At 63.6% G+C, this 12,992-nt stretch overlaps 2 protein-coding genes across 9 annotated transcripts in view; both read right to left on the bottom strand.

Annotated features, from left to right (window-relative positions):
- ARHGAP27 (Rho GTPase activating protein 27) overlaps positions 1-8,317 on the bottom strand; it is a 31,473-nt gene extending 23,156 nt beyond the window's left edge. For 2 of the 5 annotated variants that reach the window (XM_045586169.1, XM_036451058.2), the window contains exons 1-3: positions 8,073-8,317; positions 7,006-7,142; positions 4,269-4,937 (exon numbers count right to left, since the gene is read on the bottom strand). In XM_045586169.1, coding sequence (XP_045442125.1) covers positions 4,269-4,913 — 645 coding nt within the window. In that variant the 5' untranslated portion in view covers positions 4,914-4,937; positions 7,006-7,142; positions 8,073-8,317. Of the gene's footprint in view, positions 1-4,268; positions 4,938-7,005; positions 7,271-8,072 lie in introns of those variants that run through there. The other 3 variants (XM_036451060.2, XM_036451061.2, XM_036451064.2) reach the window with 2 other exon arrangements.
- Positions 8,318-9,855: 1,538 nt separating this feature from the next.
- The window catches only part of PLEKHM1 (pleckstrin homology and RUN domain containing M1), a 44,222-nt gene continuing 41,085 nt past the window's right edge, over positions 9,856-12,992 (bottom strand). For all 4 annotated transcript variants that reach the window (XM_036451049.2, XM_045586167.1, XM_045586168.1 and 1 more), the window contains 2 exons: positions 12,704-12,861; positions 9,856-11,940 (listed from right to left, as the gene is read on the bottom strand). In XM_036451049.2, the coding sequence (XP_036306942.1) occupies positions 11,832-11,940; positions 12,704-12,861 (267 nt within the window). In that variant the 3' untranslated portion in view covers positions 9,856-11,831. The remainder of the gene's footprint in view (positions 11,941-12,703; positions 12,862-12,992) is intronic.

The raw sequence follows: 12,992 nt of genomic DNA, 5'->3' as shown, positions 1-12,992 counted from the left end.
CCGACGGCCAGCCTGGGCGGGGAGGGTGACCTCACCCTGAAATCCCTGAGTCAGAAGGCCCCCTGGCCCAGGGGTGGGCCCACGCCACAGGGAGGAGTCTCAGGTCCCTCCCTCCCAGACTTCCCGGGGCTCCTGGAGCACCTGGGGGGGGGGGGGCAGAGTGCCCCAGCTTGCACCCCCTTCACCCCCTGTTTCCCCGTCCTCCATCTCTCCCCGCTCAGGAGCAGGTGCTTCGCCCTCTCCCGGTGCCTCTCATTTTCCTACGACAACGCCCTCCACTGCAGACACAGGGGAGGGTTTGGGAGTCACGCCTCCTGCCCGCTGCCCGTGCCCACGACGGGGCTGGGCACGCACAGGGCACTTCCTCTTTGCTTTGGGCTTGCACTGTCCTTGCTGAGGGGGACAGGGTGGCCAAGCCTGAAGGCCACACAGCCGAGACGGAACCTGGTGGCCAGAGTGGGGCTTGGGGTCAGGAGGCCCAGAGCAGACCTGAATGCTCTGACCTTCTTCTATCTGTGCTCGGGGCACATGGAAGCCCCTTCGCCTGCCTTCTGTGCTGCGGGGAGGGGGAGCCTTTGATGAGAGCCCCCGGGACCATGTGTATCCCACCGGGCTCAGTGAGTGACGGTGAATGACGAGGCTGTAAAATGCTGCAGAGTGCAGAGACTGCTCTCACCTGGGGAGGGGGGTGGTCCCTGCCTCTCCCACTGCCCTGCCCTCCACACCACCCCCTGCCCAGGGGCCCATCGCCTGGATGCTGTTTCCCACCCTCTTCAACCACTCGGTCATCTCCATCTTCACACCTTGACCCCTTCTCCCCAAACCCCCCGCTTTGCACTGGGCCCCGCCCACATCCTTCCTCTGGGGGACCCCCTCTCACCCACTGCCCCCTCACGGTCCTCGGCCTCCCCTCTCCCAGCTCCTGCCCATTCTCTTAGGTTCCGGGACGGCTCCACCCTTGGCCTGCACCTGCCTCTGGCCACACAGCATCTCTCCCTCTCCTGCCGAGCTCCTGAGAGCTGTCCGCACGCTCCAGTCCATCTCCTCCCTTCATTTTTCTGGCTGCAGCAATCCCCTCGGCCAGCTCCTGATAAGGCGGCCATTGACATCTGGTGGCTGCTTCCGATGCATGCTTAATGGCCTTTATCTAACTTCCCCTTTCTCCTGGCCACTTGTCCTCAGCTTCGAGCCAGCACGCTCCTGCGTCTGCTCCTTGTTCCCTGGTGGTTTCCTCCTCTCAGGCTCTCCTCGCTCCCCTGGGCCTGTCACCCAGACACGGTAGCCCAGGGCTGTCTCAGCACCATGTCCCCGTGTCCTCGCTCTCTCATCATCACACGCTGAGCTGCTTCTCCCGGGGCCGGAGACCGGCCCAGCCCACTGCCTCCGGGGCCCAGCCCAGCGGGCCAACATGTTCCCTCATTTCTCCCCTCCTCTCCTCCCTGTCACCCCTCCCACCCCAGCGTGCCAACTGTGATTTCCCTCAGCGACCCCCCCCTCAGCCCATGGGTACCGAGTCCTGCTGAGCCCACCTCCGGAGTCTCCTGTCATCATGGAGTGTCACCGTGATGTCTCCCCCATTCTCCAAGCCCTGCCACAGGGGTCTTTTCCCAAACCCACTCCCTTTTCTTCCGAGAGCCTTCCCAGGGCTGCAGGAGAAAGCCCCATTCCCGGTGAGAGGCCAGGAGGCCCTGCCGGGCCAGGCACTCCCCTCCCCTCTGCTCACCCAGCCCCCTGCCTGCGCCCAGCTGCCCAGAGTGGGGCGGGCCCTGCATGTCCCGCCTGCACCTCTGCCCGGGCACCTGAGCGTGGCTGGCTCTCACACACCCTGTGCCATGCTGGATGGGGCCGCTGTCCCCTGCTGACATCCTCCTGCCCCCAGGCTGGCCCCCGGGCAGGGCTGGGCCCCGGTCACTGAGGATCCCTGCAGGGTGGCAGTTCCGCCGTCTGTGCATGCTCAGCGAGTGAGTAACGGAGGGAAGGGCAGCACCTGCTTCTCCCGTCTCTCCCCAGGAGAACACAGGCAGGCTCACCTTTCAGGAATTCCTCTCTAAATGCTGCCTCCACAGCGAAGGGCAGAGCGGCCTTTCCTTCCCAGGGGAGAACCCGCCCCCTCCCCCCCAGGTGTGTGTGTGGAAGGGGGGGGGGGGGGAATGGGGCGTCAGGGAGACCCACAGCTGACCCTGGGAGCAGGCAGGGCCAGAGAGCACGGTTTACACCCGTCACACAGGAGGAAGCAGAGCCAGAGATGCGAAGCAACCTGCTGGGGTCACACAGTGAACTGGGGCCAGCAGTGGGGCGGCAGAGTCTCTGCAGGCGCCCAGTTCCTCCCCAGGAGGCCCCACCACGCCCTCTCCAATATACCACTGCCGCTGCTGGGAGCCTGGGGCGGAGGGGCAAAGATGCCACTCCGCCGTGACTGGGGCTGCCGGGACATTTCTCAGGAGGAACCCGATATAGGGTCTTCCCCCCTCCTTCCACCCTGGGCAGACCTGCAGAGCCCGGGCTCAGGGGAAAGGAGCTGCGGCTCCTGGTCCCTAGTCAATACACGGCACACGCTCTGGGCCAGGCTCTGTGCGGGATGCGGGGGTGCGGAGGGCAAGGCAGTCCCTCACCTGCAGGGGCACACCTCAGAGGGACAGACAGATACCCCACTATCACCAGGACACAGAATGGTGAGGCTCAGGAGTCTGCCCAGGAGACGGAGGGGCGCCGGGAGGCGAAGCGCTGGCATCCAGCCATCTATCCCACAGAAACTGGCTGGCAGGTGAGGGCGCCGGGCACCAGGATCCCTCCGCTCCCCCACCCTATAGCCCCCTGCACCCCACCAGCGGGCAGGGTCCGTTCCCTACACGCTGGATGCTGTTCTGCACGCTGGCCACAAGGGGGCGGGCTGCCCCCTGCAGAAACCGGAGCGCTGGCGGGGCAGCCCAGGAGGAAAGGATACTGAGTGCGGCCGTGGCCAGTCTTTGGTGGACGGCCCTCCACGTGCCAGGCGCGCCCAAGCCGCACCTCTTTGAAAGTTGTCAACAACCTTAATCCCTAGGTATTGTTCTGCGTTACACACGATGACACTGGGCTGGAGGATGACTGGGGGGCCGGTGACTGACCCAGCAGAATCAAAACCGGGTCTCTAGTCGCAAACCCTGAGCCCCCTGCGCTGTAACCACGTGGGGTGGAAGGCAGACCCAGCATCTTGCTTCTGCGGCCGGAGCCTCCTTCCTCGGGGCATCCCAGACTCAGGCCTGGGACTTGGCAGGGGTCAATGTTTATTGAAATTACATCCACTACAAAGAAACTCTAGCCTCATACGTCTCAAGGGTCATCCAGCCATCCCCCCCTCCCCCGCCCCTCCCTAGGCGCAGAGACAGACTGAGACCCCCGGAGGCCGCGAACTGCCCGCCATCGCACAGCTGGTGCAGATGTCTGTGCTTTCCCGCCAGTCCCTCCCGAAAAGCTCCTAAGTTCAAGAAGTCACGCCTGCCGTGGGCAGATTTCCGAGGATGTAAGCGTTTTTTGTTTGTTTGTTTGTTTTTTTTAAAGTGCTCTGTTTGTTTTCCATTTCCCAAATTAACACAACTAGAACCTGAAGCGAAAAAGAAAGAAAAAGCCACTATGACTGGACTTCTTTCTGAAACAAACCCATTAAAAAAGAAAAAGAAAAAAGGGAACTGAAATGTAGGAAGCAGCCTCCTGACTTTCACATCCATCATCTTGTCTGACCCCCCCCCCCCCAGCTCCTGTGAGAAAGGCCCACGTCCCCCCCCTTTCATGCCAGGTGCGCTCCTGGGTGGGGGTGTTTCTGGGTGGGGTGTTCCTGGGTGCGGGTGTTCCCAGGTGGGGGTGTTCCTGGGTGGGGGTTCACAGTTCAGAATGACAGCGCACACCCCTGAGGCCACAGGCCGTGCACCGCTCCCAGCGAGGCCCCTGCAACCAAGTTCATCGGTAGCAAAACCTGAATATCCACATGAAATGTGACGAATAAAGACCACCATCGGCCTCTCATGGGTTCAAGTCAAATTTTGCCCTAGGTTTGTGGGGTTTTTTTGTTTTTTTTTTACGAAAAACCTTTGGGCTCCAGGAAGCGTTGGCATTTTGGCAGACAAGAGGCGGTGAGCCTGAACCCCTTGTTTCATGGCAGAGAAAAGCGAGGCTCGCTGTGCTGTGCGGGAGCTTCGTCCAAAGCCGGGGACACTGCTGCTCCCCGCTGAGCCCGACGCTAAGTCAAGTGCAGCCCCCCCCCCCCCCGCCCCCGGGTCCCCGCAACCTACCTGCTGGGGGCGCTCCTCCCGCGGCGGCCCGCGCAGGTCCTCGATGGTCTCGTAGGTGCTGTCGGAGTCGCTGCGCGCCAACGGCCGCGGGCACACCCAGGAGCCCGCCACGCTGCAGGCCTTGAAGCTGCCCGCGCCGCCCAGGAGGCCGGCAGGGGGCGCCGCGGCGCGCGCCAGGTCGTCCAGGGACTGCGCCGGCCGCACGGGCGCCGCGGGCCGCGCGTACAGGCGGGCGGGCCGGCCGGGCGCCAGGCTGCCGCGCGGGGCCGGGCCGCGCGGGGGGCCGCCCAGGGAGCCCGCCCGGCCGCGGGGCTCGGCGGGCGCGCCGTCGGGGCCGGCGGGCGCCGGCGCGCTCACGAAGCGGTAGTCGTAGGCCAGCGGCTCGGGGGCCGCGGGGCCGGGCCGGGCGGCGGGCGGCGGGGCGGCGGCGCCCCCCAGCGCCGGCAGCTCGCGCACGTACTGCGCCGGCAGGTAGAACGGGCGGCCGCCCGGCTCGCTGCGCACGTGCCACCAGTGCTCCGTGCTGCGCCGCAGCAGCCGGTAGCGCTCGTTGGGCCGGATGGCCACCTGGCTGCCGTCCTTGCCGGTGTACTGGAACGGGTGCTCCACCAGCACGTACACCTCCCCCTCCACGTCCGCCGCCATCGCGACCGCGGCCGCCGCCTGTCCCTGCGGGCGGCAAGGAGCGGGGCGCGGGGGTCAGAGCCCGGAGGCGGAGGCGGCCGCGATGGCGACGGCGCGCTCCGGCCTCAGTTTTCCCGTCTGTAAAACGGGAGACTGCCGGTAGTAGGACATAATCTCTCCAATTATCATTCTTACACCCAGGGATGGAATTACGGCATTCAATCCCTTGGGGGAGGATTGTGGGTGGTGCTGGTTCAACCTAAGGGCCAGGGAAGCCTTGGTCCAAAGAGATAAGGCAAAACACACAAAGAAACCAAAACAAAACGAGAGGGAGGAGGAGGGGGGTGGGAGAGAGAGAGAAAAGCGATTTTCAGCTTTTCGCGTCTCATGGCACCCAAAGGTTAACTAAAATTCTGTGGCACACCGACATCTGAAAAAAATATATAACTTTGATTTATTCACAACGGACAGCTATTATGTTGGCTGTTGTCATTTTGCACTTGACAACCCCAGGGAGAAGAGGCCCGTGCCTTTGACTAGCCGAAGGCATGTTTACAAAAGTTTGCATGTTTACAAAATCCTGTCGGCACCTCAGGGTGCTACAGCACACGGGATGAGAATTGCTGACATGAGGTGATTGCCCGAGATCAAGTCGACACCACCTTTTGCCTAAAAGTTGAGTGGGCCTCAGTTTCCCCTTCTGTGATGTGAGAAAAACAACCCATTCCCCACATCCCGCCCGCCTCCGGAGCTGACAGAATGCGCGGCCACAGCGCCTCCTCCCGGCCGAGGCCCAGCCCGGCGCGTCCCTGCTTCGCTCAGGCCAAGGCTCCTGAGGCCGGGAAACCGGTTCGCTCGGTTTCTCTCTTCCCCAGCGGCTTTGCTGCAGACGTGAGCCCGGAGCCTGGCCCGGCCCAACCAGGCCCTCACCGCCTCTGCTCTGCGGCTCACACCTGCCTCCACCTCCTCCTCCTCCACCTCCACCTCCTCCACCTCTTCCACCTCCTCCTCCTCCACCTCCACTTCCTTCTCCACCTCTTCTACCTCCACCTCCTCCTCCTCCTCCTCCACCTTCTCCACCTCCTCCTTCTCCTCCACCTCCACTTCCTTCTCCACCACTTCCACCTCCACCTCCTCCACCACTTCTACCTCCACCTCCATCTCCACCTCCTCCTCCACCTCCACCTCTTCTACCTCCACCTCTTCCACCTCTACCTCCTCCAACTCCACCTCCACCTCCACCTCCTCCACCTCTACCTCCTCCAACTCCACCTCCTCCTCCACCTCCACCTCCACCTCTTCCACCTCCTCCACCTCCACCTCCTCCTCCACCTCCACCACTCCACCTCCACCTCCTCCACCTCCTCCACCTCTACCTCCTCCAACTCCACCTCCTCCTCCACCTCCACCTCCACCTCTTCTACCTCCACCTCTTCCACCTCCACCACTCCACCTCCACCTCTTCCACCTCCTCCACCTCCACCTCCTCCTCCACCTTCCACCTTCCACCTACCACCTCCTCCACCTCCACCTTCACCTCTTCCACCTTCACCTCTTCCACCTCCTCCTTCTCCTCCACCTCCACCTCTTCCACCTTCACCTCTTCCACCTCCTCCTTCTCCTCCACCTCCACCTCTTCCACCTCCTCCACCTCCACCTCCACCTCCACCTCCTCCTCCACCTTCCACCTTCCACCTCCTCCACCTCCACCTCCACCTCCACCTCCACCTCCGGGAAAGGGCGGGCCCTCGCTCCGGTCTACCTGCCCTGAGATGTCCACGATGCCGCCGGCCAGTGGCCCCCAGAGAGTGCACGTGTGTCCGTGGACACTCCGGCCTTGTCTCCAGGGCCCGGAGCGAGCACCACAGCCCCAGCCACTCCCTGCTGGCTCGGCCTGGCTTCAGAGCCTAACTCCACATCTGCCGTGTCCCTCCATCAAAGCCCGCTGAGCGGAGGGACCCCCGGGAAACGGGCTCCCCCTGGACTTTGCCAAGCTTTCCTCGCTGGGGAAACTGAGTCACTGAGCTCGCTGGGCCTGGGCGGCGGGGTCAGCCCAGGGGAAGCCGCCAATCCCCAGGAGGCGCCCTCAGCCCCTGCCCGGGCGGCCACTCACGTTGGCGGGGCGGCTCTCCGGGCGCCCATGGGCCGGGTGGGCTGCGCCCGCGGGCGGAGGCAGGTCAGGCGCCTGCCATCTCGTCTCGTGGGGCCGGGACTCGGCGGCGGGGCTGGAGAGATTTCCCGTGGCAGGAGCTGGATGGGGAACAGAAGGGAGAGGGCGCTCTGGCGGGCTGTCCCCGAACCCCAGCGCAGCTCTGTCTGGAGGGGGCGAGGGGGAGCCGGGATGGGCCCGCGAGGACGCTGGGAGCTGGTCCCGGGGCAGGAGAAACCAGGAGGGGGGTGTGTGTGTGGGGGGGGACTGCTCCCTCCGAGTAACCGGGCGCGGGGCAAGGGGCGTGGGGTGCTGGCAGGGCGCAAGCAGAGCCTCTGGAAGGCAGAGCCCCGCCCCCCCCCCCCCCCCCCCCCCCCGTTCCCCGGGATCTGTTGACCGCGAGCTTCTGCGTCCCAGGGACTCCTGGCCCCCGGCTTGTTGTCTGCCCGGGGCATTCCAACCCGAGCGAGGCCGCTGGCACTGGAATCACCAACTACGCGCCCTCGGCGGCCGGTGGCGGGCACCGCACGCTGGGCCCCCGCCCGCCCCGCCGGACCCACTCCCGGCCGAGCGGCCGCCGGGCAAACTCGGCGCGGGGGACGCTCCGGGAGCGCAGGGTTTGGGGTGGGCGAGGATGGCACCCCGGCCTCGGCACCGTGACCTCGGGGACGCGGAGAGGAGGGGAGGAACGCGGGGAGCGGGGCGGGGGGAGAGGGGAGCGGGGAGCGGGGAGGATCCGGGGCGGACGGACCGGTCGCCAGGAGGTGCCCTGCGACGCGAATCACAGCGGCGCCAACGCCCCGGCCGGCGCTGGGGCCCTGGACCTGGGCCCCTCCCATCCCCGGACTGAGGGCGCCCTCCCCCCCGGCCCCCGGCCCCCCCAACCCCCCGTCCTCCGCAGGGAGGGGCCGCCCAGTCCCCACGGACAGGCAGAGGAGCCGGCGCGGCGCCCCGTGAGGACCCGCACCTGCGGCCCCGGCCCCCCACCCCGCCCCGGCTCCCACCCCGCCCGGCTGGCCCGGCTTCAGCACCTCGGGGTGTCCGCTCGCCTCCACTTGCTCGGCGTCCGGCGCGCTCTCCTCCGCCGCCCGGTCCCGCGGCGGGTTTCCTGTTCCACAGTCAGCGAGGGAGGCACCGGCCGGCGCACCAGCACAACTTCCTCCCGGCCGGGCAGGGCTGCGGCGGGAGAGACAATCCCCGGTGTCCCGGCTTCCTGTCCCCTCCGGCCGGGCCAGCGCCCCAGGATCGGAGGCGCCACCCCCTCCCCCCGCGCTTCCCGGGAGCCCGGCCGCACCTGGCGGTCCCTCCCGGGAGGTGGGGGCAGCCGCACCAGGATGGGAGGACGAGGGGGCAGCAGAGGGTCTCCTCACCACCTTCTGGCTAGATCTCCCTTCCGACTACTCGGTTCTCCTCTCCCCCGGGAGCCCTGCTGGGGAGGAGGGCACCCTCCCGTCTGTCTCCAGGGTAAGACCAGAGCAACTTCCTGGGGCCGGGCTCAGGATCCTCACCTTATCTCCGTCTGCTTCCTGTGAGCTGGGACACAACACCTACTTCACAGGATCGTTGAGAAGCTTAAATGAGGTGCACTAAGGACCGTGTTGTTATTATCATCATCATCATTATTATTACTATAAAACACACAGTATATTAGCCATGATGAGTGCTACTTTTAGAAAAATACATTTTTATTGATTTCAGAGAGGAAGAAGGGAGAGGGAGAGACAGAAGCATCAATGATGAGAATCACTGATCAGCAGACCCCTGCGGGCCCCCTACTGGGGATCCAACCCAGGCATGTGACCTATGTCCATGCTCAACCACTGAGCCACACTGGCCAGGCCTGACTAACTACTTTTATAATGAGACAAGCCTCTTTGGGGTTGGAATGAGGTCTCCAAATCTCCCATCATCCTGGTGTGTGTGTGTGGGGGGGGGGGGGGGCAAGAGTCACAGAGGCTCTTTGCTGAGGAGAAGGGCGCTGAGTCCGAAGGCAGGGCAGGTCACTTGTCCTTGGCCCTCTTGCCCCAGGTGGGCCTGCCTCCTCCCACCCCACCCCCACCCCCAGCCCTCAAACCAGGTTCCTCTTGTCTTCCCGGAACCTACCACCACCTACTGCCCCGGGAGGGAGGTGAGCTTGAAGGGAGCTGGGCTCATAGGCTGGGCAGGGATGCTCCCTCATGGGCTGGAAGAACAGGAAACCGCAGACCTAAATGTCATCATCTCCATCCCATTTCCTACAACCTGACTTCCCTGAAAATGAGCGTCTCCTTCTTCTGTCCTTACAGTGGGCAGCGGTGGGCTTCCCCCTGCAGGGCCCCCTGGGCTTCAGAGGAAGGTCTGCAGCCAAGTCAAAGCCAATGTGAGCCTCAGACCTCGAGGGCTGATCAGGGGCCCTGCCCAGCCAGCCTGTCCTTCCTGAGCCCCTGGTTCACTCCAGTGGGGAATGCAGGCCTGTGGGCTCACATGGCCCAGGGCCAGGGGCTGTGCTTTGGCACTGAAGGCACAGGAAAGGAGCCATGTGGTGGGATTTCAGGCACCAGCTTTGGGTGCTGCATGTGAGGACACCTCCCTGCCTCCTCAGACTGGCAAGGGTGTGGTATATACTGAACCTGTCACCGCCCTCTCTCCTCCATGCCCACTGCTGGCACACAAGCCTCCTGCTTGCAAATGTTTACCACCAACCCCCACCCCCTCCTGTTCTCTCGTTGCCTGGGGGCTGACAGGAGAGTGGAGGCCCAATCAGGCTGGCAATTGCTGGCCCATGGTCTCCCCCAATCAGCCACAGCCTTTAGGACGCAGAAGCCGGACCAGAGATTAGAAATATCAGATCTTTACTGCAAAATCATTCAGACATCACACAGCAGCAGCTCCTTCAGTACATTGCAAAGCACGCCTCAGGACCGGGGCCCCATGCTGCAAAGTTTATTGCATAAAGTGACACTTTAAATGGTGTGGGCACTACTGGGGCTCACGTCAGCTTTCCATCGGAGAGGAGGAGGTGTAACAGCCCATCTGGACGCATCAGCAGCTTCTGGGGATGGGGAGAGCCTCAGCTTTAATGCTACCAATCCCCGGGAGCCCCGGGGGTGGAGCGGACTGATGTGAGCGCCTCCAGGGCCTCGCTCCTGCCACCTCCTAGGGCACCTCGTGGAATATGGGATATACTCACAGGCCCAGGCCGGGCTCCTGCCCACTCAGGGATCGGGGCAGCTGGGGCTCCCATCAGGCTGTGCTTGCACAAATGCTCTGTGAGGGGTGGGGTGAGGACAAGGATCCATTTCTGGTTCTGGAGGCTTCGGTGCGCTGGGCACAGGTGTGCACCCTCTTACAGAAGGCACAGAGGCTGTGCGGCAGCCCCTCCCCCACCTGCCTGGCACCTCCTCTGTTCTATTGCACAATTCGCCCAGCTCCACCGGGCTAGACTGGTGACTCAGCAGCCAAGTCACCCAAGGGAGAGGGGAGTAGTCTCCTCTCCTGACAGGACCGTGGCCTGCACACGAGGCCCCCGTCTCCAGCTGAGGGCAGAGGTGACCAGAGGCCAGGGCTGAGGGGGCTCGCTGGTTTCAGGAGAGGGGAGGAGGCAGCAGAGCAATCACACCCCGATTCCTCCAAACCTCAAGCGTCTAAATGTCATTTGAAAATAACGCCAGCACCCCTTCAACCGGCAATGGTGTTCCAGTGAAATGTCCCAGTCTCCGCGGTGCCCTCCTGGGCCGGCTGAGCAAAGCTGTGTGAGCGCATGGCTTTGTGAACGAGGTGCAGCCTTCCATGGGCCTTCCCCGCTGGCCCCGCACGTCTCGGCAGCAGGGCTGGCACGTCTCGTGAAGGACGGGTCAGTGTCCCACAGCTGGCCAAGGCCGGCCCCCGGCCTGGGCTCGCTGCCCTCTGTGAGCCCACCTACCTGTCCCCGCAGGGGTCGGTCAGGCAGGGGCGGGGCCCTGAGAGGGTCCCAGTGTAGGGTAGGAGTGAGGAGGGCATGGGGCTGAGGGGTGGGCCCTTCTCTGGCCCAGGAAGATGCAAAGTGCTGACAGTGCTGGTTTGGAGTCATTCCCCTTCTCCTGCAGGGACCAGAGTCCAGGCTACGGAGCCAGGGGCTCGAACCCAGAGAAAGATGGGCTTTTCAGGTGGGGGGCACGGGGCAGGGAGAAAGGAGAGGGAGAGGAAGAAGGTGGCATCAGGGCTGACCCCGCCTGGCCCCATGGCGGTTTGGCACATTGCACTTGAGCTGTTGGCAGCCAGCGTCTGGGGAGGGTGAAGGAAAGGCAGCTGGCGGGCTCGGTCCCAGGGATGCCCAATCACCTGCCCGTCTGACCAGGCTGGGCGGTACCTGCACATCTGCTCCTGGTGAGAATGCCTGGGTTTCTTGGGTGACTTGTATAGGGTTAAGAATAGAAAAATATTTTCTATTGAAATAGGAAGGGGAAAACCCACCTTAAAAAAACTAGACCTTTTAATCAGGAATGTGGATTTGGAAATGCGCCCCAAGTCTTGTTTCCACAGTGTGTGAACAGCCCTGATGGGGTGCCATGTCAGTGAGGTGAGCTGGAGCCGGATGAGCGCGAAGTCCCCCCGCCCCAGCACCCAGACAGGGGGCGTCTCCCGGAGCAGATGAGGGGGGCACCAACCGTCAGGGGCTCCCTCTGGACCGCTCGTGCTCTGGTCACCCCTGAGTCTTCCTGACGAGGGCGACAGCTGTGACACCTTGAGCGTGGCCGGGCTGATGGCAAACCCAGCTGTGTGGCTGAGCCGAACCCTCACCCCGAGGCCTTTGGGGGGGTCAGGGGACCGGGTTAGGCGAGAGCGTTCTGTTCCTGGTACTTGCGCCGGCGGGCACAGCGGGGGCAGCCCTCCACCACGGCCTGGCAGCTCTGGTGGAAGACGGTCTTGCATTCGCCACACCTGGGAGGGAGAGGCAGGTGCTGCTGGTGTGGACGGGCTGGAGGCCTCCGGGGCCTGAGGCCGGCCAGTGTTCCTGACCGGGGCCCACAGTCGGGCTGGGCTCCACCCACAGCCCCAGGCCCGCGGGCACCACTTCTCCATCCAGGGAGAGGAGAGTCCTGCAGCGATGTGTACCCAAGGTCATGGGATGCATGCTGACCCTCCATTTCACTTTTTATAGATGCTGCGGAGACTCACTAATGACTTCTTGCCTATGGTTAAGACACTCTGCAGTGGAAACACTCAGCCCAGGTCGGTTCAGGGGCTGAATCTGGGCCAGGGAACACCTACTGAAAATGGATGAATGCTCCCACCAGTTCAGATGGGATTCCACTCCCACATTTTGGAAGAAAGGTTTGGTGCATGCATTTGTTCATTTAGAGGCTTCTGATAATGAGCAAGTGGTAACTGGGAATAAGAACAACCTTGACAGGGGCAGAGGTCACCCACCAGCTGCCCGTTTTGTGCTGGGTTTTGTCTAACACTCCTCAACCCATTCATAGCTGACAACACTGAGGCCCCGGAAGAGAGCCAGCAGCATTCTGTGAGGGCTTGTGTGTCCCCTGAGCAGGACTGGGGCTGGCCATGACTGCCCAGGGCACCAGCTGCTCTAACAACCTCACCAACCAGAGGCACCAGCGCAGAGGGGATGGTAAGTGTGTTCCCACCCTGAAATGCTGGGGGGAGGGGCGGAGTGGGGCGTCTGGCGGGGTGTCCTGCATACCTGACAGTGGTGTCAAACTCAAAGGGGAAGATGATGTCATGGTGGTGGCAGATCTGACAGATGAAGCCACGCTGGGTGCACAGGTCACAGTGGTAGACGTGCTGGGAGGCGAACTCGATCAGGGCCTTGAGGAAACCTTCGTACACTCCCTCCGAGATCTGTAGGGGCAGAGGCAAGCCGCCAGGCGTTTTAGGGAGCTGTGCTGAGGCCACGGCCATCTGCAAAACGTGGCCTATTGGTGGCACCCTGCCTGAAGAACTCCTCCCCCCCCCGCTGGTGTGGCGCTGTG

This window comes from Pipistrellus kuhlii, unplaced genomic scaffold (genome assembly GCF_014108245.1).
Source record: "Pipistrellus kuhlii isolate mPipKuh1 unplaced genomic scaffold, mPipKuh1.p scaffold_m20_p_22, whole genome shotgun sequence".
Lineage (NCBI taxonomy): Eukaryota > Metazoa > Chordata > Mammalia > Chiroptera > Vespertilionidae > Pipistrellus > Pipistrellus kuhlii.
Note: the sequence above shows the minus strand (reverse complement) of the source record. Positions and strands in the feature narration are given on the sequence as shown.